This window comes from Oncorhynchus nerka, linkage group LG10 (assembly GCF_034236695.1).
Source record: "Oncorhynchus nerka isolate Pitt River linkage group LG10, Oner_Uvic_2.0, whole genome shotgun sequence".
Classification (NCBI taxonomy): domain Eukaryota; kingdom Metazoa; phylum Chordata; class Actinopteri; order Salmoniformes; family Salmonidae; genus Oncorhynchus; species Oncorhynchus nerka.
Window position 1 is genome coordinate 76,301,672 of NC_088405.1, and position 25,252 is coordinate 76,326,923.

Consider the following 25,252-nt stretch of genomic DNA (forward strand, 5'->3'; position numbering starts at 1 on the left):
GGCATACAACCATGCAAGAGAAGCCTACAACTCTTTAAGTCATGTCAACTACTGACACACTGTACAGTACACACATTAAACAAAGACAGAAGTACGTACCTGCAGTGCACACTTCCTCACGTTGGTCTTTGGGTCACTCACACGGCGCTTCAGTAAAGCCATTGTGTCCTTTGCTAAAGAAAACACGAGCATCACATTACCATCAAATACTGAAATCATGTCCCACCAAACAAAGTTTTAAATAAACACCTAAAAAGCCAGCAAAAAAATATATATACTTACACTCAAAACTTGCATGGTCATTGTTTGTGATCTCAATAGTCTTGAAAGGTAAAGTCTTGAAAGTTTTTTGGGTTGTCTGTGAATTTAAAGTGCCTAAAAAAGGAGCAGGGCACATTGGCTAAACAAACAAAAATATACAACTATATTACTGGATTTAAAGCTGTTGTAGAGCTTACCATCAGAACCGTCACCATCCAAGACAGTCTGCGCAGATGCTATAATTGATAAAATTAGTTTAGTATGCAACTAGTATTTGGTGCTTTGTGCATGTGTACATGCATATGTAAATGTGTGTGTGTGAGAGACGCACTGGTGGAGAAGAGCTCTTTGATGCTGCGTGTGGCATTCATGGAGGGCAGCTCCAGGCACTGGGCCAGGCAGGTAAGGGCGTGGCCTCGGACTGTAGGCGAAGCGTCTGAGCGACGGCCAAACACCATGTTGTGGACCAGGAACCTGTGAGAGAGGAAGGAGACTAGTTCTGCGTCCAAATTTTCATTTGCTTCCCTCTCTGGCTGTTCCAGCAGAGCCATGGTCACGTCCAGTGCAAACATCCGGTATGCCACCTAGGGGCAGAAAGTTCAGATTCAGTTCCAAGCCAACAGCTCAAATCCAAACTAATTCATACGTGACAGCGCTTACCTTTGATTGTCTGGAGTAATCAAACAGCCACTTTATGAATGACGCATAGTCTCCACAGGGCATTTTGGCCAGCAGCTTGGCAACGGCCTGGGCTCCACGCGTACGGTAGTCTGTCTTGTCCACCATCTGAAAAAAATCATGCCAGGACAAAGCTATTATCTAATGTGATCCAATGTCTTTATTTTCTGTTCTAACATTTATCTCCCTTTTTGGGATTACGATCTTGTCTCATCGCTGCAACTCCCCAATGGGCTAGGGAGAGGCGAAGGTCGAGTCATGCATCCTGTGAAACATGAACCGCCAATCCGCGCTTCTTAACACCTGCTCGCTTAACCCGGAAGCCAGCTGCACCAATGTGTCGGAGGAAACACTGTTCAACTGACAACTGAAGTCAACCTGCAGGCGCCCAGCCCACCACAAGGAGTCACTAGAGAGCGATGAGCAAAGTAAAGCCCCCCGGACAAACTCTCCCCAACCCGGATGACGCTGGGCCAATTGTGCGACGCCCTACAGGACTCTTGGTCACGGCAGTCTGGGATTAAACCCCAGGCTGTAGTGACGACGCAAAACTGCAATGCAGTGCCTTAGACTACTGCGCCACTCAGGAGGCACCCAACATCTTTTCTAGGAGTACATTCTCTTTTAGACAGAGTTGGATTAGTTCCGAATTGACAAAACAATGTATGGATTGCATTTTAAAGTAAATGTAGTTTTACCCGGAAGGATATGTGCTGCAGGAGGATCCGTAGAAAGGGCAGTGCTGGCTCTTTCAGTTCATCAACAACGTGACTATGATGAGACACACAGGGTGAGATCCATTACAGCAACTAGTGACATGCATTTCAAACTGCAAACAAAATAATTCAAGGGTTCTTACAAGTCCATACAGTTAGTTTTTTAAAACACTGAGGGGGCTTTTTAAAGATTTGACATACAAACAGGTAAAGGGTAAAACAAACTATCCCCTACCGCAGGTGTTCCCAAACAGCGGGTTATGGGATCATCCCCCCTCAAAAAAATAAAAGTAAAATATTCTATACATTTTTTGGGAGGGGCTCTTTCCGGCTTTCAACTAATTCTTGAAAGTTGTAAAAGTAGAATGCACAAGTGCATCATAAGTTTTCCTTGGCATGTCAGTCATTGCATACCTTAGGAGGGCCATGTCTAGATCAACTAGCCCATGTCAGCTGAAGTTTTTTAGCCTATATTGTTGTAATGTTTGAGTGACTCAAATATCACATGAATACAAAATGTATATAATTCCAAGAATTTGAACTTTAAAACGGCTAGATTTTAAAACTGCTAGCGGTCAGAGCGTTGGGCCAGTAACCGAAAGGTCAGCTCGGGGATTCGATCAAGCAACAAGGTAAAAATCTCTTTCTGCCCCTGAACAAGGCAGTTAACCCACGGTTCCCCAGTAGGCCATCATTGTAAATAAGAATTTGTTATTAATTGACTTGCATAAAAAATGTAAATAATGAAGTGTAGAATTACAGGAAATAGGTTTTATGCTGGAAGGGGGGCCACGAGTGAAAAAGTTTAAGAACCCCTGCCTTACTGCATCAGATGAAATTATATATAACATACACAGTTGAAGTCAGAAGTTTACATACACCTTATCCAAATACATTTAAAAACTGTTTAACAATTCCTGACATTTAATCCTAGTAATAATTCCCTGTCTTAATAAGTCAGTTAGGATCACCACATTATTTTAAGAATGTGAAATATCAGAATAATAGTGGAGAGAATTATTTCAGCATTTATTTATTTCATCACATTCCTAGTGGGTCAAAAGTTGACATGCACTCAATTAGTATTTCGTAGCATTGCCTTTAAATTGTTTAACTTGGGTCAAATGTTTTGGGTAGCCTTCCACAAGTTGAGTGAATTTTGGCCCATTCCTCCTGACAGAGCTGGTGTAACCGAGTCAGGTTTGTAGGCCTCCTTGCTCACACATGCTTTTTCAGTTCTGCCCACAAATTTTCCATAGGATTGAGGTCAGGGATTTGTGATGGCCACTCAATACCTTGACTTTGTTGTCGTTAAGCCGTTTCTCCACAACTTGGGAAGTATGCTTGGGGTCATTGTCCATTTGAAAGACCCATTTGCGACTAAGCTTTAACTTCCTGACTGATGTCTTGAGATGTTGCTTCAATATATCCACATAATTTTCTTCCCTCATGATGCCATCTATTTTGTGAAATGCACCAGTCTCTCCTGCAGCAAAGCACCCCCACAACATGATACTGCCACCCCCGTGCTTCACGTTTGGGATGGTGTTCTTCCCCTTCTTCCTCCAAACATAATGGTCATTATTGCCAAACAGTTCTATTTTTGTTTCATCAGGCCAGAGAACATTTCTCCAAAAAGTAAGATCTTTGTCCCCATGTGCAGTTGCAAACCCGTAGTCTGGCTTTTTTATGGCAGTTTGGAGCATTGGCTTCTTCCTTGCTGAGCGGCCTTTCAGGATATGTCAATATAAGACTTGTAATACTGTGGATATACCGTAATGGCTGGACTATAAGCCGCTACTTTATTCCCACGCTTTGAACCTCGCAGTTTATACAATGACACGGCTAATTTATGGATTTTTCCCGCTTTCACAAGATTCATGCCGCCAAAAAACTGAGCACCGTCACATAATGTGATGTAAAATCGAGCGCGCTCAAACTTCCCATCATTCTGATTACGGTAGTAATTTTGTCACCCTCATCATGGCAAAGACATGAAAGCTGCATCATATGCATTTCTCCAAGTTGAAGGTGATCGATCTGGCTGTTGGAAAAGGAGAGAGCTGCTGCACGGGAGCTAGGCCTTAATGAGTCGATGATAAGACGTTGGAAACAGCAGTGTGAGGAACTGACTCAGTGCAAAAAGACAAAGGCTTTCAGAGGGAAGAAAAGCAGATGGCCCAAAGTATTTGCAGCCACTCGACATCAGTGTAAATCGTGCATTTAAGGTGGCGCTCCTTGTTCAGTGGGAGTCTTGGAGGACAAGTGGGGAGAAATCCTTCACTAAAACGGGCCGCATGCGAAGAGCAACTTATGGTCAAGTCTCCCAGTGGGTCCTGACAGCGTGGAGCATTGTCAAAAAAATCCACTATCATCAACGGGTTTCGAAAGGCTGGACTGCTGCGTGTTGAAGGGGCAGCATGAGCTCAGCGGGGTATTTGCCTCCGGATGAAAGTGACGAGAGCGACAATGAAAACGATCCAACATCGGATGAAGCAATTCTGAGGCTATTCAACTCCGACACCGAAGGAGATGACTTCAGTGGTTTCAGTGCACAGGAGGAAGATAGTGACCAAGTTAATTTGTTTCAATGTACCGGTAGGCACCTGCGGCTTATAGACATGTGCGGCGTATTTATGTACAAAATACATATTTTTTAATAATTCAGTGGGTGCGGTTTATATTCAGGTGCGATTAATAGTCCAGCAATTACGGTAGATACTTTTGTACCGGTTTCCTCCAGCAACTTCACACGGTCCTTTGTTGTTGTTCTGGGATTGATTTGAACTTTTCGCACCATAGTACGTTCATCTCTAGGAGACAGAACACGTCTACTTCCTGAGCGGTATGACGGCTGCGTGGTCCCATGGTGTTTATACTTGCATACCATTGTTTGTACAGATGAACGTGGTACCTGCGCCCAAGGATGAACCAGACATGGAGGTCTACAATTTTTTCTTCTGAGGTTTTAACTGATTACTTTTGATTTTCCTATGATGTCAAGCAAAGAGGAACTGAGTTTGAAGGTAGGCCTTGAAATACATCCACAGGTACACCTCCAATTAACTCAAATTGTCTGGAATTTTCCAAGCTGTTTAAGGCACAGTGAACTTAGTGTATGTAAACTTCTGAGCAACTGGAATTGTTGATACAGTGAGTTATAAGTGAAATAATCGGTCTAAACAATTGTTGGAAAAATTACTTGTGTCATGCACGAAGTAGATGTCCTCACTGACTTGCCAAAACTATACTTTTTTAGTAATACATTTGTGGAGTGGTTGAAAAACGAGTTAATTGCTCGAACCAAAGTGTATTCAAACTTCAACTCTCTCTGTGTGTGTGTATGTACACACACGTATATGTAAACATATATACACACACACATGTACAGTGGGGCAAAAAAGTATTTAGTCAGCCACCAATTGTGCAAGTTCTCCCACTTAAAAAGAAGAGGCCTGTAATTTTCATCATAGGTACTCTTACATTTAAGTCATTTAGCAGACGCTCTTATCCAGAGCGACTTACAAATTGGTGCGTTCACCTTAAGACATCCAGTGGAACAGCCACTTTACAATAGTGCATCTAAATCTTTTAAGGGGGGGGGGGTGAGAAGGATTACTTTATCCATTTTTATTTTCATTTATTTACTCTTCAACTATGACAGACAAAAGAGAACAAAAAAATCACATTGTAGGATTTTTAATGAATTTATTTGCAAATTATGGTGGAAAATAAGTATTTGGCCACCTACAAACAAGCAAGATTTCTGGCTCTCACAGACCTGTAACTTCTTTAAGAGGCTCCTCTGTCCTCCACTCGTTACCTGTATTAATGGCACCTGGTTGAACTTGTTATCAGTATAAAAGACACCTGTCCACAACCTCAAACAGTTACACTCCAAACTCCCTCCACTATGGCAAAGACCAAAGAGCTGTCAAAGGACACCAGAAACAAAATTGTAGACCTGCACCAGGCTGGGAAGACTGAATCTGCAATAGGTAAGCAGCTTGGTTTGAAGAAATCAACTGTGGGAGCAATTATTAGGAAATGGAAGACATACAAGACCACTGATAATCTCCCTCGATCTGGGGCTCCACGCCAGATCTCACCCCGTGGGGTCAAAATGATCACAAGAACGGTGAGCAAAAATCCCAAAACCACACGGGGGGACCTAGTGAACGACCTGCAGAGAGCTGGGACCAAAGTAACAAAGCCTACCATCAGTAACACACTACGCCGCCAGGGACGCAAATCCTGCAGTGCCAGACGTGTCCCCCTGCTTAAGCCAGTACATGTCCAGGCCCGTCTGAAGTTTGCTAGAGAGCATTTGGATGATCCAGAAGAAGATTGGGAGAATGTCATATGGTCAGATGAAACCAAAATAGAACTTGTTGGTAAAAACTCAACTCGTCGTGTTTGAAGGACAAAGGATGCTGAGTTGCATCCAAAGAACACCATACCTACTGTGAAGCATGGGGGTGGAAACATCATGCATTGGGGCTGTTTTTCTGCAAAGGGACCAGGACGACTTATCCATGTAAAGGAAAGAATGAATGGGGCCATGTATCGTGAGATTTTGAGTGAAAACCTCCTTCCATCAGCAAGGGCATTGAAGATGAAATGTGGCTGGGTCTTTCAGCATGACAATGATCCCAAACACACCGCCCGGGCAACGAAGGAGTGGCTTCGTAAGAATCATTTCAAGGTCATGGAGTGGCCTAGCCAGTCTCCAGATCTCAACCCCATAGAAAATCTTTAGAGGTAGTTGAAAGTCCATGTTGCCCAGCAACAGCCCCAAAACATCACTGCTCTAGAGGAGATCTGCATGGAGGAATGGGCCAAAACACCAGCAACAGTGTGTGAAAACCTTGTGAAGACTTACAGAAAACATTTGACCTCTGTCATTGCCAACAAAGGGTATATAACAAAGTATTGAGATAACTTTTGTTATTGACCAAATACTTATTTTCCACCATAATTTGCAAATAAATTCATAAATTCTACAATGTGATTTTCTGGATTTTTTCTCTCATAGTTGAAGTGTACTTATGATAAATTACAGGCTTCTCAACTTTTTAAGTGGGAGAACTTGCACAATTGGTGGCTGACTAAATAATTTATTTTTTGCCCCACTGTATACTTCCGTGTATTGATTTTAAGAAAGGCATTGGTGTTCATGGTTAGGTACACATTGGAGCAACGACTATGCAACGCAGGACACGCTAGATAAACTAGTAATATCATCAACCATGTGTAGTTAACTAGTGCTTATGATTGATTGATTGTTTTTTTTTTACAAGATAAGTTTAATGCTAGCTAGCAACTTACCGTGGCTTCTTACTGCATTCGTGTAACAGGCAGGCTCCTCGTGCAGTGCAATGTAATCAGGTGGTTAGAGCGTTGGACTAGTTAACTGTAAGGTTGCAAAATTGCATCCCCCGAGCTGACACGGTGAAAATCTGTTGTTCTGCCCCTGAACGAGGCAGTTAACCCACCGTTCCTAGGCTTTCATTGAAAATAAGAATGTGTTCTTAACTGACTTGCCAAGTTAAATAAAGATTAAATATAAAGGTGTGTAATTTAAAAAAATATATATATATTTTTTTTAATTGTCCAAAATCGGTGTCCAAAAATAGATTTCCGATTGTTATGAACACTTGAAATCGGCCCTAATTAAAATCGGTCATTCCGATTAATCGGTCGAACCTCTAGTATGTATATACACAGACACACGTGTATATATACATATAAATGACTATTCCATGATAGCACTCACATCGATAGCCATGAAATGCTTTGAAAGACAAAATAAATTGAATGTTCTATTATATAAAAAAGTCGTAAAAAAAAAAAAAAAACATGCATGATAGCACCAGCTGTTCCGAACAATCTGTTCCATCAGCCTTATTAACCGATGTGAATAAGGCCTTTAAACAGGTTAACATTTGCAAGGCCAAATGGGAAAATGGGTCTGTACTACATTTTTTTTTTTTCAAACTCTGTACTTCTGTCAAATGTGTCTTACGTCATCGTCTACCGCTTGAGAGAGGATAAAGTCTCAGTGCAGCCGATGTCCCAATAATTATAGCGCGAGAAAACTGAGCCTCCTCACAGCCTGCTCCACTTACTCATTGCTAGCTCTAGCCTGTCCTGATGATTACCATTAGATTGTTATTATGTTGTTATGTAGTACATTTTTTCTCTTTTTTTTTCTTCCCCAAAGTCAAATGGATTGTATGATTTTATAATGCATACATTAAAAAAGATCAAATGTAATGATATTGAACTCAAAAGATCTGTCTGGATCAAGTGCCATTCTGTGACTACGGCTAATATGACCCCAGATATCATTTTGGTATTGTGATGGTTCCGAATTTTGTGATACTAAATCAAAACACTAGTCTACACTTGTTGTTTATGAAGGGACACTGCCCTGTGTAGGGTGCCGTCTTTCAGATGGGACGTTAAACGGGTGTCCTGACTCTCTGAGGTCATTAAAGATCCCATGGCACTTATCGTAAGAGTAGGGGTGTTAACCCCGGTGTCCTGGCTAAATTCCCAATCTGGCCCTCAAACCATCATGGTCATTAATCCACCTCCTCTCCCCTGTAACTATTCCCCAGGTCGTTGCTGCAAATGAGAACGTGTTCTCAGTCAACTTACCTGGTAAAATAACAGATAAATAAATAATAAATAAAAAAGCATGTGACAAATTGTTTTTTGGACATATCCTCCTGTTTCCTGATCATTGCAGATGGACATGGAGTGAAGGAGAGGAAGCATGTTTATTGATTCACGTTGTGAACTGCCATTCCTTACCTGACAAAGCCAATGGCCTGACCCCGGGCAGCGAGGACAGCTTGGGTGGCCATCATGAGGGAGGGCTTGCCACTTTCCCCTTTGCTCATCATGAGGATCACATACAGGACTCTGTGGAAAACCCGGCGCAGAGACTGGAGAGACAAGTCAAATCAACAAAAAAGAACCAGAGCTTAAACTCATTGCGGTAGTAAGTCTGTAGTAATGTTTTGACCAAGGAAGATGTGTTGTATATGTATTTTCCTCAATACCACTTTCTCATCCCCATGATTTGAAGAGCAGAGCAACCACAATCCGTAATAGGCCAACTCAGGCATTGTCCTCATGTCATCGATATCCCTGGGCACAGATCAATTCAATTTTTACAAAATAAATAATTGTTGAAAATATTGAAGTTCAAAGGATAATGAAGTGTATGCATGTCTGTGTACTTACTGTCCAGCACCAAAGCTCAATTCTCCAATAACAGGCTCAAAGTTAGTCAGCTTGGCAAACATCTAAAGTTGACAAAGAAGATCCAGCTTTTAATGGTGTAACTGCTCAACATTTTAATGGACGAGGTCAAAACCACCTAGCCTATAGATACTGGCACTATCCAGAATTACCTGTACACAGCTGTCTGCACTATGTGGCTCATCCTTCAACGGAAATTTGAGGAGGAGCCGGAGGAGGCTTTTCACCAGCAGGACGACTCCCTCTCTGATTTTTAGGAGGTCCTGTGGAGACAAATGGACCTCCTCGTCCTGTTCCTCATCCTCATCTACGTCCATCTGTTGAGTGAGAGACAAGACAAAAACACTATTAGAATGAACAAGGTGAGTAACCGTGGCAAAATTAAAAGATCATTGAGATTTGATCAGTGTCATTATACAATATTGTGTAAAGTAAGACGGCCCCAAGTATGAAAACAGGAACATGCCTGGACATAAAGGCAATGTAGTATTTCCAGTATATCTGTGACAAACCTCGTCATTGTCTTTCCTGTGTGGTTTGGACCGTTTGCAGTCAGCCTGAGAGCTCTTCAAAGTGTCTTTCTTGCGCTTCTTGACCAAGCTCTGGGGCCAACAGTTGCTCACGGTGTTCAAGCAAGTGTCGAAGAGGATTTGGTGGAACATTTTGTTGACCACACTACCTGTGGAAGACAGACAGAAAGGCAAGACCAAGAGACAGACCAGAGTAAACACACATTCACAGGGTAACCTCCAGCCCAAAGGAAATTATTTTCACCCGTCCACATTAGAAGTCCTAATCAAACATGCTTCAGAATTTTACTTAGTACAGTACAGAAAATACCTGGGATTCCCAGTAGCAGTAAGTAGAGGGAGGATGCCTGTAGAGCGCTTATCCTTTGCTGAACGCTGGCTGTTTTGGACTTCCCTCCCAAGACAAAGTACGACAGCACCGCCACAAGTGCCTTGACAGAGACCCCATTGTCACCGAACACTGTCCAGACACTCTAAAAATACAATCACGAATCAAGGGAATGATAAATCAGAGTACATTCTATGGATTGCTTCTCTGTAACAGAAAGGTTCCCAACTTTCTAGTCAAACCCATCTGTAAATTATTCAGTGTTTCCCCTATATGCATGTGGCAGTAGCGCAAATGTGGTACATATTCTGATGTTCTTTCACATGTGCAATGATGTGTCAGTGTTGGTTGCATTAACTTCTTTGTTATTGTAATATCCTAAACGGACCTGGCAGTTTCAACATTACAATTCCAGCTTTAAAAAGGGTATGCTACAAATACTTGAGGTTAAGGACAGCCAAACAGAAAAGATCATGCAATTTTCAAGCTAAACTCTTTACTAAAACAGTTCTTACCTGTGATGCGCCATCAGTATCTAAAGGGGACACCTCAGTGTCAGTCATATAGGGTAGCAGGTGACTGTACAACGTTTTGAATTCCTTGGATCCATTTTTTATGACAATGGCAGCATCCAGTGGTTCAGTTTCAGTGAATTCAAAATCCCACACAGCATCAACCCAACCTGCACAAAAAACACCAATGAATATTAGTTTCAACTCCTTACTTGATCCCAAACTCTGAACAATGAATGAAAGACTGACTTGACATGATAATAAATCAGCTAGCTATCATAGGTCAATTCCTTGCCAGCTGGAGCAGAAAATATTTTTGGCATCTCAGATTTTAATTTAATTTAATTTTACCTTTATTTAACCAGGCAAGTCAGTTAAGAACACATTCTTATTTTCAATGACGGCCTGGGAACAGTGGGTTAACTGCCTGTTCAGGGGCAGAACGACAGATTTGTACCTTGTCAGCTCGGGGGTTTGAACTCGCAACCTTCCGGTTACTAGTCCAACGCTCTAACCACTAGGCTACGCTGCCGCCCCGATTGAAGATTGAAGTTCCTATGTGAGAATTGCCAGAACAATGGTATTCAGTATTGTAGGAATACTCACATAGGAACTTCAGTATTGTTGTAATTGTCATTATTACAAATACATGTATAAAAAATAAAATAAAAATTGGCCAATTAATCGTTATTGGCCTTTTTGGTCCTCCAATAATCGGTATCGAAAAATCATAATCGGTCGACCTCTAATAATGAGTAATGATGACACCAAGAGGTCTGTATCATGTACAGTCCATAGATCATAGGATGCAGTGGCGGAAAAAGTACCTAAATTGTCATACTTGAGTAAAAGTAAAGATACCTTAATAGAAAATGTAAAAGTCAGACAGTAAAAATACTACTTGAGCAAGTCATAAAATATTTGGTTTTAAATATACTTAAGTATAAAAAGTGTAAATAATTTCAAATTCATTATATTACCCAAACCCTAAAAAAATATTTATATACACTGCCCAAAAAAATAAAGGGAACACTTAAACAACACAATGTAACTCCAAGTCAATCACACTTCAGTGAAATCAACTGTCCACTTAGGAAGCAACACTGAGTGACAAATTTCACATGCTGTTGTGCAAATGGCATAGACAACAGGTGGAAATAGGCAATTAGCAAGACACCCCCAATAAAGGAGTGGTTCTACAGGTGGTGACCACTTCTCAGTTCCTATGCTTCCTGGCTGATGTTTTGGTCACTTTTGAATGCTGGCGGTGCTTTCACTCTAGTGGTAGCATGAGACGGAGTCTACAACCCACACAAGTGGCTCAGGTAGTGCAGCTCATCCAGGATGGCACATCAATGCGAGCTGTGGCAAGAAGGTTTGCTGTGTCTGTCAGCGTAGTGTCCAGAGCATGGAGGCGCTACCAGGAGACAGGCCAGTACATCAGGAGACGTGGAGGAGGCTGTAGGAGGGCAACAACCCAGCAGCAGGACCGCTACCTCCGCCTATCTGCAAGGAGGAGCACTGCCAGAGCCCTGCAAAATGACCTCCTGCAGGCCACAAATGTGCATGTGTCTGCTCAAACGGTCAGAAACAGACTCCATGAGGGTGGAATGAGGGCCCGACGTCCACATGTGGGGGTTGTGCTTACAGCCCAACACCGTGCAGGACGTTTGGCATAGAACACCAAGATTGGCAAATTCGCCACTGGCGCCCTGTGCTCTTCACAGATGAAAGCAGGTTCACACTGAGCACGTGTGACAGAGTCTGGAGACGCCGTGGAGAACGTTCTGCTGCCTGCAACATCCTTCAGCATGACCGCATGAAATTTGATTTCCATCGATCATTTTTGTGTGATTTTGTGGTGAGCACATTCAACTATGTAAAGAAAAATTTAATAAGAATATTTAATTCATCAGTCAGGAAGCATAGGAACTGAGAAGTGGTCTGTAGTCACCACCTGCAGAACCACTCCTTTATTGGGGGTGTCTTGCTAATCATTTCCACCTGTTGTCTATTCCATTTGCACAACAGCATGTGAAATGTATTGTCATTCAGTGTTATTTCCTAAGTGGACAGTTTGATTTCACAGAAGTGTGATTGACTTAGAGTTACATTGTGTTGTTTAAGTGTTCCATTTATTTTTTAGTGTGTAATATATATATATATATGTAATAATGACAATTACAACAATACTGAATTAACTTATTTTAACTTAATATAATACATCAATACAATCTATTTAGTATCAAATAAATAAACATGTTCAATTTGGTTTAAATAATGCAAAAACAAAGTGGTGGAGAAGAAAGTAGAAGTGCAATATTTGCCATGTTAAAAAGCTAATGTTTAAGTTCCTTGCTCAGAACATATGAAAGTTGGTGGTTCCATTCAACATGAGTCTTCAATATTCCCAGGTAAGAAGTTTTAGGTTTTAGTTATTATAGGAATATTTCTCTATACCATTTGTATTTCACATACCTTTGACTATTGGATGTTCTTAATTAAAGGCACTATAGTATTGCCAGCCTAATTTCGGGAGTTGATAGGCTTGAAGTAAATAAACAGCGCAATGCTTGAAGCACAGCAAAGAGCTGCTGGCAAATGCAGGAAAGTGCTGTTTGAATGAATGCTTACGAGCCTGCTGCTGCCTTCCACCGCTCAGTCAGACTGCTATATCAAATCAGACTTAATTATAATATAATAACACACAAAGACAAGCCTTAGGTCATTAATATGGTCATATCTGGACACTATCATTTCGAAAACAAAACATTTATTCTCAGTGAAATACGGAACAGTTCGGGTGGCATCCCTAAGTCTAAATATCGCAGTTACATTGCACAACCTTCAATGTTATGTCATAATTATGTAAAATCCTGGTAAATTAATTTTGGTCTTTGTTAGGAAGAAATTGTCTTCAGTTCGCAACGAGCCAGGCAGCCCAAACTGCTGCATATACCCAACTCTGCTTGCACAGAATGAACAGGCAGTTAACCCACTGTTCCTAGGCAGTCATTGAAAATAAGAATTTGTTCTTAACTGACATGCCTAGTAAAATAAAGGTTAAAAAAACTTCCCTAGTTAAAATAAATTAATGTTACCAGGCATTATGAACTAAATATGCAGGTTTAAAAATATATACTTGTGTATTTATTTTAAGAAAGGCATTGATGTTTATGGTTAGGTACACATTGGTGCAACAGTGGTTTTTTCACGAATGCGCTTGTTAAATCATTACCTGTTTGGCGAAGTAGGCTGTGATTCAATGATAAATTAACAGGCACCGCATCGATTATATGCAACGCAGGACAAGCTAGATAAACTAGTAATATCATCAACCATGTGTAGTTAACTAGTGATTATGTGAAGACTGATTGTGTTTTATAAGATACGTTTAATCATAACTAGCAACTTTCCATGGCTCCTTCCTGCACTCACGTAACAGGTAGTCAGCCTGCCACGCAGTCTCCTCGTGGAGTGCCATGTAATCGGCCATAATTGGTGTCCAGAAATGCTGGTTACCAATTGTTATGAAAACCTGAAATCGTCCCCAATTAAAAATGGGCCATTCCAATGAAATCTGTCGACCTCTACTTGCTAGCTAATTTGTCATATTTAGCTAGCTTGCGGTTGCTAACTAATTTGTCCTGTGATAAAAATATTGAGTTGTTATTTTACATGAAATGCACAAGGTCCTCTACGCCACCAATTAATCCACACATAAAACGGTCAACCGAATCGTTTCTAGTCATCTCTCTTCCTTCCAGGCTTTTTCTTCTCGACATTATATTACAATTGGCAACTCTCAAAATTAGGTGCATTACCTGACCTTGTTTGTCTTTGTCACCCACGTGGGTATAACCAATGAGGAGATGGCACGGGAGTACCTGCTTCTATAAACCAACGAGGAGGTGGGAGGCAGGACTTGCAGCACGATCTGCGTCAGAAATAGAACTGATTTCTATTTTAGCCCTTAGCAACTCGACGCTTGCAATAATCGAATAACATAGATTTCCACATTTATTTTGCAACGCACGCGAGCGGTGTAGTCAGCCTGTAACGTTACTGTATTCCAAACATCGATTCTTACGCCTACGTCATGATGATACTTTGTCAAGTCATTGTTGTAGGTAAATGTGAGATAATTATTAGCTAAACCCTGACTATTTCTTTGTTAAGTACAGCGAAATTTGCCATTTGTTCCTACGTTCTAGAATGTTCAGGTGAAGTTGGCAACTTAACTGCATGACCACAGTTACATTTTATAACAATAAAATGTGACGTTAGCTAGCTAAGTCGATAAAAACCTGCCACAATAGTATTGGTAAAGTTTTAGATAAGTTCACATCACTGAAGTTGGTGACAACATATTAGTACCTAACAGTAGCTAGCTGGCTAGCAAAAAACTAGCAAATCAAAACAGGCATAACACGCCACGTCAGGCGTTCACGCTAGCTAGATATAGCATCGGTTCTTTTGCAACTTGGCACGACAAATTCGTTAAAATATCAATAACATAAGCAGGCCAATTGTTATTTCCGTACTACTTAAATACACATATCCTTTCAAATTAGGACTTACCTCCGGAGACGTCTTTCAAATTTAGAAAATCTAGCGCATGTATTAACTCCATCTTTCTTTGAATAAACCCGCCAACTCTACAGCCGCGCCCTTGATTTACGTAATCGTCGGTTATATTTACGCCAGAAATGTTGCGTCGAAATTGCGCAGAATCTGACGCCGACAGCTTTGGTTGACAAATATGTTTTTATAAACCGGGTGGTTGGGAGCCCTGAATACTGATTGGCTGACAGCCGTGGTACGGATATAACAAAACAATATTTTTTTCTTCTCTAATTATGTTGGTAACCAGTTCATAATAGCAATAAGGCACCTCTGGGGTTAGTGGTATATGGGCAATATACCACAGCTAAGGGCTGTATACATGCACTCTGCATTGTGTCGTGCTTAAGAACAGCCCTTAGCCGTGGTATTTTGGCCATATACCACAGCCCCTAGGGCCTTGTTGCTTATATATTGTTTTATTTTGCCACATCTAGAATATAATTATTTTTCTTGACGTAGGTGGTTCCTTTCTTCTAGCTATACTGGATAAGAAATGCATTCATTGAGCAAGGGGGTCAGGAAAATCACAATAATTTAAATGAAAAATTAACACTTCAAAATTGCAATATTTCTCTGTGATCTGATATGGTGTCAGTGTGAAGTTGGCTATAGCTATCCAAAATGATTTGGCCATTTCTATCTGTAGAATATCTGCATTCAATGCACATTACACTGATCCCAAGCCTGCAGTTACACGCATGCGCATTTAACAAGGAAACGCTACAGTGGGCATTGCAATACTGCTGTAATTGGAAACATTCAACAATCGCTCCAATTAGTTTCGTATCATAGGACAGACAGCACAATCTAAATTCCGGAGGAAATCACGCGTAAGAAGCATTTGGAATACAGTAACGTAAGAGTTTTGTTGTACATGCAACATCTACAAAGGCTTGTTGAAAAAGGCATAGGCTCCGAAACAAGGTCCAGTGATGAGTTTCTTTAGTTTTGGTCAAAGTGCAGAAATCGATATAGTTTTGAAAGACGCTGAGACAAGAAAGAAAGTTGAACATAAGACTGAGGATGGGAAAAAGGACAAATATTTTCTGTTATATGATGGTGAGACAGTATCTGGAAACGTCAACGTAACACTTAAGAATCCAGGGAAAAGACTCGAGCATCAAGGCATCAAAATGGAGTTTATTGGGCAGATTGGTAAGTCTGTGACACAGCAAGGTTGTCACTGCCAAAATAACTTAATAAGCTACACAGTTATCCATGGCGCAAAACATGAATTTTCTTCAATTAAGAAGTCTCTATTCGTGATGTTGTCATCCTAATGAATTGTCAAGCTGATTAAATTAACTATCTGTGTTGATTGATTGATCAATGTTGCAACTGTAGCTCGATGACCCAAGTCATATGACATGCATGTATGTGCCACGTGTGTTACCCGTTGAGAGATAAATATGTTATCACCAGCTGGCCTTTAGTTTGCTTTGAGTATGTTACAATTGATATGCAACGTTTTAGTCGATGAGTGAACGTATTAAGCCATGCCATGCTCATTAGTCTATTCGCTGCATGGGCACGGGTTAAAACGTAGTGCCCTGTGGTTGGCTGTGATATAAGTGATAAACAGAAGCACTATTGTGCCACATAGACTCTCCTACAGTAGATTAGTTATCTGCCCTGTCAGAAGTTCAGAGATGTGTGAGAATCATGATACTAATTTAATTTACATTTACATTTAAGTCATTTAGCAGACGCTCTTATCCAGAGCGACTTACAAATTGGTGCGTTCACCTTAAGACATCCAGTGGAACAGCCACTTTACAATAGTGCATCTAAATATTTTAAGGGGGGTGAGAAGGATTACTTTATCCTATCCTAGGTATTCCTGAAAGAGGTGGGGTTTCAGGTGTCTCCGGAAGGTGGTGATTGACTCCGCTGTCCTGGCGTCGTGAGGGAGTTTGTTCCACCATTGGGGGGCCAGAGCAGCGAACAGTTTTGACTGGGCTGCGCAGGAACTGTACTTCCTCAGTGGTAGGGAGGCGAGCAGGCCAGAGGTGGATGAACGCAGTGCCCTTGTTTGGGTGTAGGGCCTGATCAGAGCCTGGAGGTACTGAGGTGCCGTTCCCCTCACAGCTCCGTAGGCAAGCACCATGGTCTTGTAGCGGATGCGAGCTTCAACTGGAAGCCAGTGGAGAGAGCGGAGGAGCGGGGTGACGTGAGAGAACTTGGGAAGGTTGAACACCAGACGGGCTGCGGCGTTCTGGATGAGTTGTAGGGGTTTAATGGCACAGGCAGGGAGCCCAGCCAACAGCGAGTTGCAGTAATCCAGACGGGAGATGACAAGTGCCTGGATTAGGACCTGCGCTGCTTCCTGTGTGAGGCAGGGTCGTACTCTGCGGATGTTGTAGAGCATGAACCTACAAGAACGGGCCACCGCCTTGATGTTAGTTGAGAACGACAGGGTGTTGTCCAGGATCACGCCAAGGTTCTTAGCGCTCTGTTTCACCTGTCAGTTACACTTGAACATAAATGTGGCCTATAGCATAGGTCCTTTATAGTTACATTGTAATAAACATTATTACACAGTTGTAAGATGCAGTAACCAGTTGTCATTTGTTGCATTATCCTTTAATCTATTTACACTACATGTAATGCCTTTTAAAGGGATAGAAAGTAATCTGTAAACTCTTCTAGATTATTTGTCACCATTGAAAACTGGTGAGTCTAACAACTATTTCTCTCTTGTCAGAGCTGTACTACGACAGGGGGAACCACCATGAGTTTGTGTCTCTGGTTAAAGACTTGGCCAGACCGGGAGAGCTAACGCAGTCCCAGACCTTTGACTTTGAGTTTACACATGTGGAGAAACCATACGAGTCCTACACAGGCCAGAATGTCAAATTACGGTAAGCAAGTATCTGGCAACAATCCATGCATGAACCATTTGTACAACATTATAGGTCAAAATCAATTACCCTCACACACAATTTGAGTTCCATCACTAAATGCGATTTCACTGTTATTTCATTCACCTAATAATAGTGCATTCTAGTTGTTCTCTTTGGTAATGGGGAATTGTCAATGGATTGCATGTGATTCTAGGCCATTTAGTTAAATGTAATAAGCATTGTAAAGCTGATTGTCTGTGATAAAAATGCCTTTGTCCAAAAGAATGGACCTCTAGAGTGCCATTTAAAGAGTTCTGCAGTCAACAAAACAGAATTGTTGCCTTGGCAAAACAAGGAAATAGAAACAGAAATAATAGAATCTGAAAATAGAGAATTGCCATTTCCGATGTCTCCAGTACAATGTATATCTACAGTAGCTTAACTTCTGTACATATGTCAAATATGTTAACATGAGAGTATCATTTGTCTGTAGAGTGAAATGCAAATACAGTTATATCAAAGCACAGACTTCACCTGATTTCTACTGTGTCTCACCAACTATTTGTGGTTTTTATGGGTAGAATGTGACTCCTATTGGAGACTTTCTGAATTGTTCTTTGTGCATCATGCATTTATACCCATTAAGTAGATGAGTTGATTTTCTGCCTCTTCTCTTTTATATTTCAGCTACTTTCTGAGGGCAACGGTAAGCCGGAGACTGAACGACATCAGTAAAGAGATGGACATTGTCGTGCACACGCTCAGCACATACCCAGAACTCAACTCGTCGATCAAGATGGAAGTGGGAATCGAAGACTGTCTACACATCGAGTTTGAGTACAACAAGTCCAAGTATGACTCTGTTACCATGGTTTATCATATTTGGGGGAAAATCATGTTTTTGAATGATGAGATAGCAGAGCATTAGTGAAGTCAAACTTAAGTCTCCCTGGTTCAACTTCCCTAAACTCCTACGCTAATAGCATGTTTATATTTGTATTTATTATGGATCCCCATTAGCTGCTACCAAGGCAGCAGCTACTCTTCCTGGGGTCCAGCAAAATGAAGGCAGTTATACAATTTTACAAACATTACTATACATTCACAGATTTCACAACACACTGTGTGCCCTCAGGCCCCTACTCCACCACTACCACATATCTACAATACAAAATCCCAGTGTACGTGTGTGCGTATGTTAACGTGTGTGTGTGTATGCATGTGTCTGTGCCTATGTTTGTGTTGCTTCACAGTCCCGGCTGTTCCATAAGGAGTATTTTTATGTTTTTTATATCTAATTTTACTGCTTGCATCAGTTACTTGATGTGGAATAGAGTTCCATGTAGTCATGGCTCTATGTAGTACTGTGTGCCTCCCATAGTCTGTTCTGGACTTGGGGACTGTGAAGAGACCTCTTGTGGCATGTCTTGTGGGGTATGCATGGGTGTTCGAGCTGTGCGCAAGTAGTTCAAACAGACAGCTCGGTGCATTCAACATAAATATTTTTTGGGGGCTCGCAAGTGGTCTAAGGCACTGCATCTCAGTGCAAGAAGCGTCACTACAGTCCCTGGTTCGAATCCAGGCTGTATCACATCCGGCCGTGATTGGGAGTCCCATAGGGCGGCGCACAATTGGCCCAGCGTCATCCTGGTTTGGCCGGGTAGGCTGTCATTGTAAATAAGAATTTGTTCTTAACTGACTTGCCTAGTTAAATAAAGGTTAAATAAAATATATATAAATATATATATATTTATGTTAGCTCTCTGTGTACATCCAAGGGCCAGCCGTGCTTCCCTGTTCTGAACCAATTTCAATTTTACTGAATCCCTCTTTGTGGCACAAAATTATGGCCTTGTTGATAGTGCTATAGTGCTGTATCGTATGATTTTTGAGGAAAAAACATCTGAATGTAATAGGCCATTTGACGTAGCTTATGTCGCAAATTAAACACGGATCAGTTTGAGGCGAGTGAAACATTGTCAATTACTTGTTATGACAACTTCTGTCATTACTATTTATTAGCATTGGATGGAAGTGGATAGTTAATCAAAACCAAAGTGTGGATTTCGGTCTCTCCTTGTCCATAGACTGCTTTCAAGGTAAGGAAACCATAACCTAAATATGCCATTAAAACAGTCCCTTTAACTGTGAACTGTCCCTTTAATGCAGATACCACCTAAAAGATGTAATCGTGGGAAAGATTTACTTCCTCTTGGTACGGCTCAAGATCAGACACATGGAGATTGACATCATCAAGCGAGAAACGACAGGCACGGGCCCAAATGTGTACCATGAGAATGATACCATAGCCAAGTATGAGATTATGGACGGAGCACCAGTGAGAGGTAAGTGGCACCGACAACCAGTGGAGGCTGGTGGAAGGAGAAACCAGAGGAAGGGCTCATTCTAATGGCTGGAATGGAACTGTATGTTTGATAGTTTTCCGTTAACTTTAGATCCATTACAATGAGCACATCCTGCGGATTCTCCTTTTACCAGCCTCCATGCTGGATTTACACAAACGTTGGGCATGGGACTTGGATTGAAAACGTCTGACAAAAAACAGATATTTTACAGTGAACTATCACTTTAATAGTATGGCTTTGTCTTTCAGGGGAGTCCATCCCTATCCGACTATTTCTGGCTGGCTATGAGATGACTCCTACAATGAGGGACATCAACAAGAAGTACTCTGTGCGGTACTACCTCAACCTGGTGCTCATAGACGAGGAGGAGAGGCGTTACTTCAAACAGCAGGTACATGCAGATACACAGTAGAAACAGTAAACACACAATAGAGATAGAATGGCAGGCAGGTAGCTGCTGTTGTTCTATTTGATCTGATTGGTGACTAATTGGTGGTTCATGTCAAGGGTCAAGGTCAGCACATTGTTCATTTCAACTCTGTGTATGGGTGCTGTGTAACAGTAGGCTGTAACAAAACATTTATTTGTATTGGGATGTAAAGGACATCAAATAGAGATCCTATCATACCTGTATCACACAATAGCAAATTGTAACATGAGGTGTACATCAAATCAAATGTATTTATATAGCCCTTACATCAGCTGATATATCAAAGTGCTGTACAGAAACCCAGCCTAAATCCCCAAACAACAAGCAATGCAGGTGTAGAAGGTGGCACGGTGGCTAGGAAAAACTCCCTAGAAAGGCTAGAACCTAGAGAGGAACCAGGCTATGAGGGGTGGCCAGTCCTCTTCTGGCTGTGCCGGGTGGAGATTATAACAACATGGCCAAGATGTTCAAATGTTCATAAATGACCAGCATGGTCAAATAATAGTAATCACAGTGAACAGGTCAGGGTTCCATAGCCACAGGCAGAACAGTTGAAACTGGAGCAGCAGCACGGCCAGGTGGACTGGGGACAACTAGGAGTCATCATGCCAGGTAGTCCTGAGGCATGGTCCTAGGGCTCAGGTCCTCCAAGAGAGAGAGAGAAAGAAAGAATTAGAGAGAGCATCCTAAAATTCACACAGGACACCGGATAAGACAGGAGAAATTCTCCAGATATAACACACTGACCCTAGCCCCCCGACACAAACTACTGCAGCATAAATACTGGAGGCTGAGACAGGAGGGGTCAGGAGACACTGTGGCCCCATCCGATGATACCCCCGGACAGGGCCAAACAGGCAGGATATAACCCCACCCACTTTGCCAAAGCACAGCCCCCACACCACTAGAGGGATATCTTCAACCACCAACTTACCATCCTGAGACAAGGCCGTAGTCTCTCCCTGTTTCATTCTGTTTTATTGCCTTGTTCTAGGAGATCACTCTGTGGAGGAAGGGGGACATAGTGAAAAAGAGCATGTCCCACCAAGCAGCCATCGCCTCACAACGCTTCGAGGGCTCATCCAGTGCAGAGAAAGCCCTTGCTCAGGCCCAGGCTAAGGAACAGGAACAGTAAAACTCCAGAATAGCCTACACTCCATCGCTTTGTACAGGTGTGTGTGTCTGTGTGCATGTACATTGTGTGTGCGATGTAGTGTACATGTCTGTGAATCTATGAATGTGAAAAAGAATGTATGTGTTTTTTCACTGCATCTATGAATGTGTGTGTGTTTGTCAGAGCATCTTTGAATGAGAGCATGTGTGTGTTGATGTTCAATATGTGAACATCAGCCATCTTAGGCATATATTTCTACCCTCACCCATTTCAACATCGCCATCTCACCACAAACACTGATGGCACTTTCTACAACAACTGCAGTTGAAAAGGGATGACAAATTTAATGTTTTAAGAAATAAGGCATCCTCATGGTATATTTAATTAACTTTTAGCCAGGTTTTTCTGCCATATTGATTAGCATAATATGCTTTTTTATTTTCTTTGAAATAGTGATTTCTTAACTCGAAACAATGGTGAAAACAGCTGCTGTTGACATAGCTTCCTTTAGGCATCTCTTAATGAATACTTCTTTGGCAGTTGGACTCAATGGACATGCAATACCTCTTAAGTCCTGTTTACACCTTGCATTAACATGTGGTTGTAATCCGATCAAGATTATCAAATCACTATCTGATCAAGGTCTGTTCCGTCGACACAAAAATGTGTGTCTCATCCGTCCACTGTATGTGGACACTGGACACATGTTAGTGCCAGGTATAAATGTGACTTTAGAATCAGAGAATATGCTAAATGTTTTTTTATCATACGAAATGTCATGCAAATAGGGAACATTTTGGGAAAATTAAGTTTCAATTGTCAGACATCAACAATCAGCATTGCATTCCATTCCATCATTGTGTCATTATCAGTAGATGTAAACAGCAATGTTTTATTTTTAACATAATCTTTTTTTATGTATTTGATCTTTTAGTAGCATTATATATGTTCTGGGTTCATCTATCTGTTAGAAATGTAAGCTAGGTGGCTTATGTCCATTAACATTGGCCAAGTTCGTTTTGCATGGCCCAAGTGTGGTGACACTGATAGTTTTTTGGAACTAATGGCTTTCACGGTTGTGGCTTGATGGAGAATTAATGTAGCAGGTTAGGATAATTAACATGGCAGGTAAGAAGAATTAACGTAGCAGGTTAGGAGAATTAAAGTAGCAGGTTAGGAGAATTAAAGTAGCAGGTTAGGATAATTCATGTAGCATGTTAGGATAATTAGGTTAAGGTTAGGAAAAGGGTTAGGCTGAGATAAAATGTACTCCATCTTACCGTAGAAGCCATCAGTTCCGAGAAACCATCAGTATATCATGTCGGTTCTTCTCATTTTAGACCATTCCAATGCTCCTACTGAAGTCTCCACCCACTCAAAACTAACTTACCCACTGCCACTGCTGCTAATTAATGTGAAAGATTTTGGTGTAAACTTTCCAACCTATGAACCAGAAATAAGAAATTTAAACCATTCATTTTTATTTGCACTAGATCCAAATTATGTGAAATCAGTCTGTTTTCTGTCAGTAATTGGTTTGAAAAGTACCTAGAAGACATTGCCAGCATTGGATAACTTTCTGCCTAAGGGTTAATTGCTTAATGGCTCTAGTTAAATTCTAGAAACAACCTCACAGCTTGTTTTTCCTGTCATCTCCAACCATTTTACACCAGGCACATGACTTCCGGTGTGAATGCACTGAAGTCCTCGTAAATTGTGCCTTCACTGTAGGGCTCAGTGTAATTTTGATTGGAAATAATATGAAGAAACAGAGAATGTGTCAAAAGTAAATACATTTGTGTCAGAGCAAATAAATTTTGCAAACATTTCTAAAAAACAGTTTTTGCTTTGTCATTATGCACTATTGTGTATAGATTGATGAGGGGAAAAAACTATCTATTCAATTTTAGAATAAGGCTTTAACGTAACAAAATCTGGAAAAGTGAAGGGATCTGAATACTTGCCGAAGACACTGTATTATGGCCTTTAACTAGACTTTGGGCTAGATTAATTCAGATTGAACTAGCCGACTCCCACATAGCTGTTGTTTTGACGGTGTTGGGGGTGGAACTGGGTTAGAGCTGTCAAATCCACAAAAGGTTCCTGGCATTATACCTGTCGCGTATATTGTTATTGGCTGCATAGAGTCGCATTAGTATAAAGCCCATATAGCCATGTTATGCTTTATTAATGCTAAACAAAGGTTCTTAAACGTATTAGAAAATGATTGATTTAATTCAAAATGACTCAAAAGAAAGGTACATAAATCAAACATAAATATATCAACATAAAGATATCATACAAACCTTTAAAACTACAGTCTGCAAATAAAAATAAATGCAAAAAATGTCCATTCTGCCACTTATTTGAACATACAGCTGAGGGATGGGAAAATATTACACCACATAGACAGCGCTCCAGATGCAAGGACTGACCGGTTTGAAGCTATACAGTCATGGCCAAAAGTTTTGAGAATAACACAAATATTAATTTCCACAAAGTTTGCTGCTTTGTCAGATGTTACTATGGAATACTGAAGTATAATTACAAGCATTTCATAAGTGTCAAAAGCTTTTGATGCAAAGAGTCAATATTTGCAGTGTTGAACTTTCTTTTTCAAGACCTCTGCACTCCGCCCTGGCATGCAATCAATTAACTTCTGGGCCACATGCTGACTGATGGCAGCCCTTTCTTGCATAATCAATGCTTGGAGTTTGTCAGAATTTGTGGGTTTTTGTTTGTCTACCCACCTCTTGAGGATTGACCACAAGTTCTCAATGGGATTAAGGTCTGGGGAGTTTCCTGGCCATGGACCCAAAATATCAATGTTTTGTTCCCCAAGCCACTTAGTTATCACTTTTGCCTTATGGCAAGGTGCTCCATCATGCTGGAAAAGGCATTGTTCGTCGCCAAACTGTTCCTGGATGGTTGGGAGAAGTTGCTCTCGGAGGATGTGTATGTACCATTCTTTATTCATGGCTGTGTTCTTAGGCAAAATTGTGAGTGAGCCCACTCCCTTGGCTGAGAAGCAACCCCACACATGAATGGTCTCAGGATGCTTTACTGTTGACATGACACAGGACGGATGGTAGCGCTCACCTTGTCTTCCCCGGACAAACTTTTTTCCGGATGCCCCAAACAATCGGAAAGGGGATTCATCAGAGAAAATTACTTTACCCCAGTCATCAGCAGTCCAATCCCTGTACCTTTTTGCAGAATATCAGTCTGTCCCTGATGTTTTTCCTGGAGAGAAGTGGCTTCTTTGCTGCCCTTATTGACACCAGGCCATCCTCCAAAAGTGTTTGCCTCACTGTGCGTGCAGATGCACTCACCTGCCTGCTGCCATTCCTGAGCAAACTCTGTACTGGTGGTGCCCCGATCCCACAGGGCTGAAATGCAGTGGAAATGTTTTTTTGGCGATTCAGTTCATTTGTATGGCAAAGAGGGACTTTGCAATTAATTGCAATTCATCTGATCACTCTTCATAACATTCTGGAGTATATGCAAATTGCCATCATGCAAACTGAGGCAGCAGACTTTGTGAAAATGTATATTTGTCATTCTCAAAACTTTTGG

The 25,252-nt window shown here is 41.3% G+C and overlaps 2 protein-coding genes across 3 annotated transcripts in view; one reads left to right on the plus strand and one right to left on the minus strand.

Moving 5' to 3' along the window:
• ncapd3 (non-SMC condensin II complex, subunit D3) overlaps positions 1–14,984 on the minus strand; it is a 35,590-nt gene extending 20,606 nt beyond the window's left edge. Inside the window, exons 1-14 of one of the 2 annotated variants that reach the window (XM_029671326.2) lie at positions 14,879–14,983; positions 10,301–10,467; positions 9,768–9,930; positions 9,440–9,606; positions 9,080–9,244; positions 8,910–8,971; positions 8,726–8,813; positions 8,475–8,608; positions 1,638–1,710; positions 922–1,047; positions 593–845; positions 459–497; positions 283–375; positions 100–173 (exon numbers count right to left, since the gene is read on the minus strand). In XM_029671326.2, coding sequence (XP_029527186.2) covers positions 100–173; positions 283–375; positions 459–497; positions 593–845; positions 922–1,047; positions 1,638–1,710; positions 8,475–8,608; positions 8,726–8,813; positions 8,910–8,971; positions 9,080–9,244; positions 9,440–9,606; positions 9,768–9,930; positions 10,301–10,467; positions 14,879–14,930 — 1,656 coding nt within the window. In that variant the 5' untranslated portion in view covers positions 14,931–14,983. Of the gene's footprint in view, positions 1–99; positions 174–282; positions 376–458; positions 498–592; positions 846–921; positions 1,048–1,637; positions 1,711–8,474; positions 8,609–8,725; positions 8,814–8,909; positions 8,972–9,079; positions 9,245–9,439; positions 9,607–9,767; positions 9,931–10,300; positions 10,468–14,878 lie in introns of both variants that reach the window. The other variant, XM_065023752.1, reaches the window with a different exon arrangement.
• Positions 14,985–15,608: 624 nt separating this feature from the next.
• On the plus strand, positions 15,609–24,027 carry LOC115136009 (vacuolar protein sorting-associated protein 26B-like). Its single transcript, XM_029671328.2, has 6 exons — positions 15,609–16,078; positions 17,628–17,784; positions 18,454–18,618; positions 19,936–20,111; positions 20,381–20,523; positions 21,557–24,027. The coding sequence occupies exons 1-6, from the start codon at positions 15,856–15,858 to the stop codon at positions 21,695–21,697; spliced, it is 1,005 nt and encodes a 334-aa protein (XP_029527188.1). The 5' UTR covers positions 15,609–15,855; the 3' UTR covers positions 21,698–24,027.
• Positions 24,028–25,252: the final 1,225 nt, after the last annotated feature.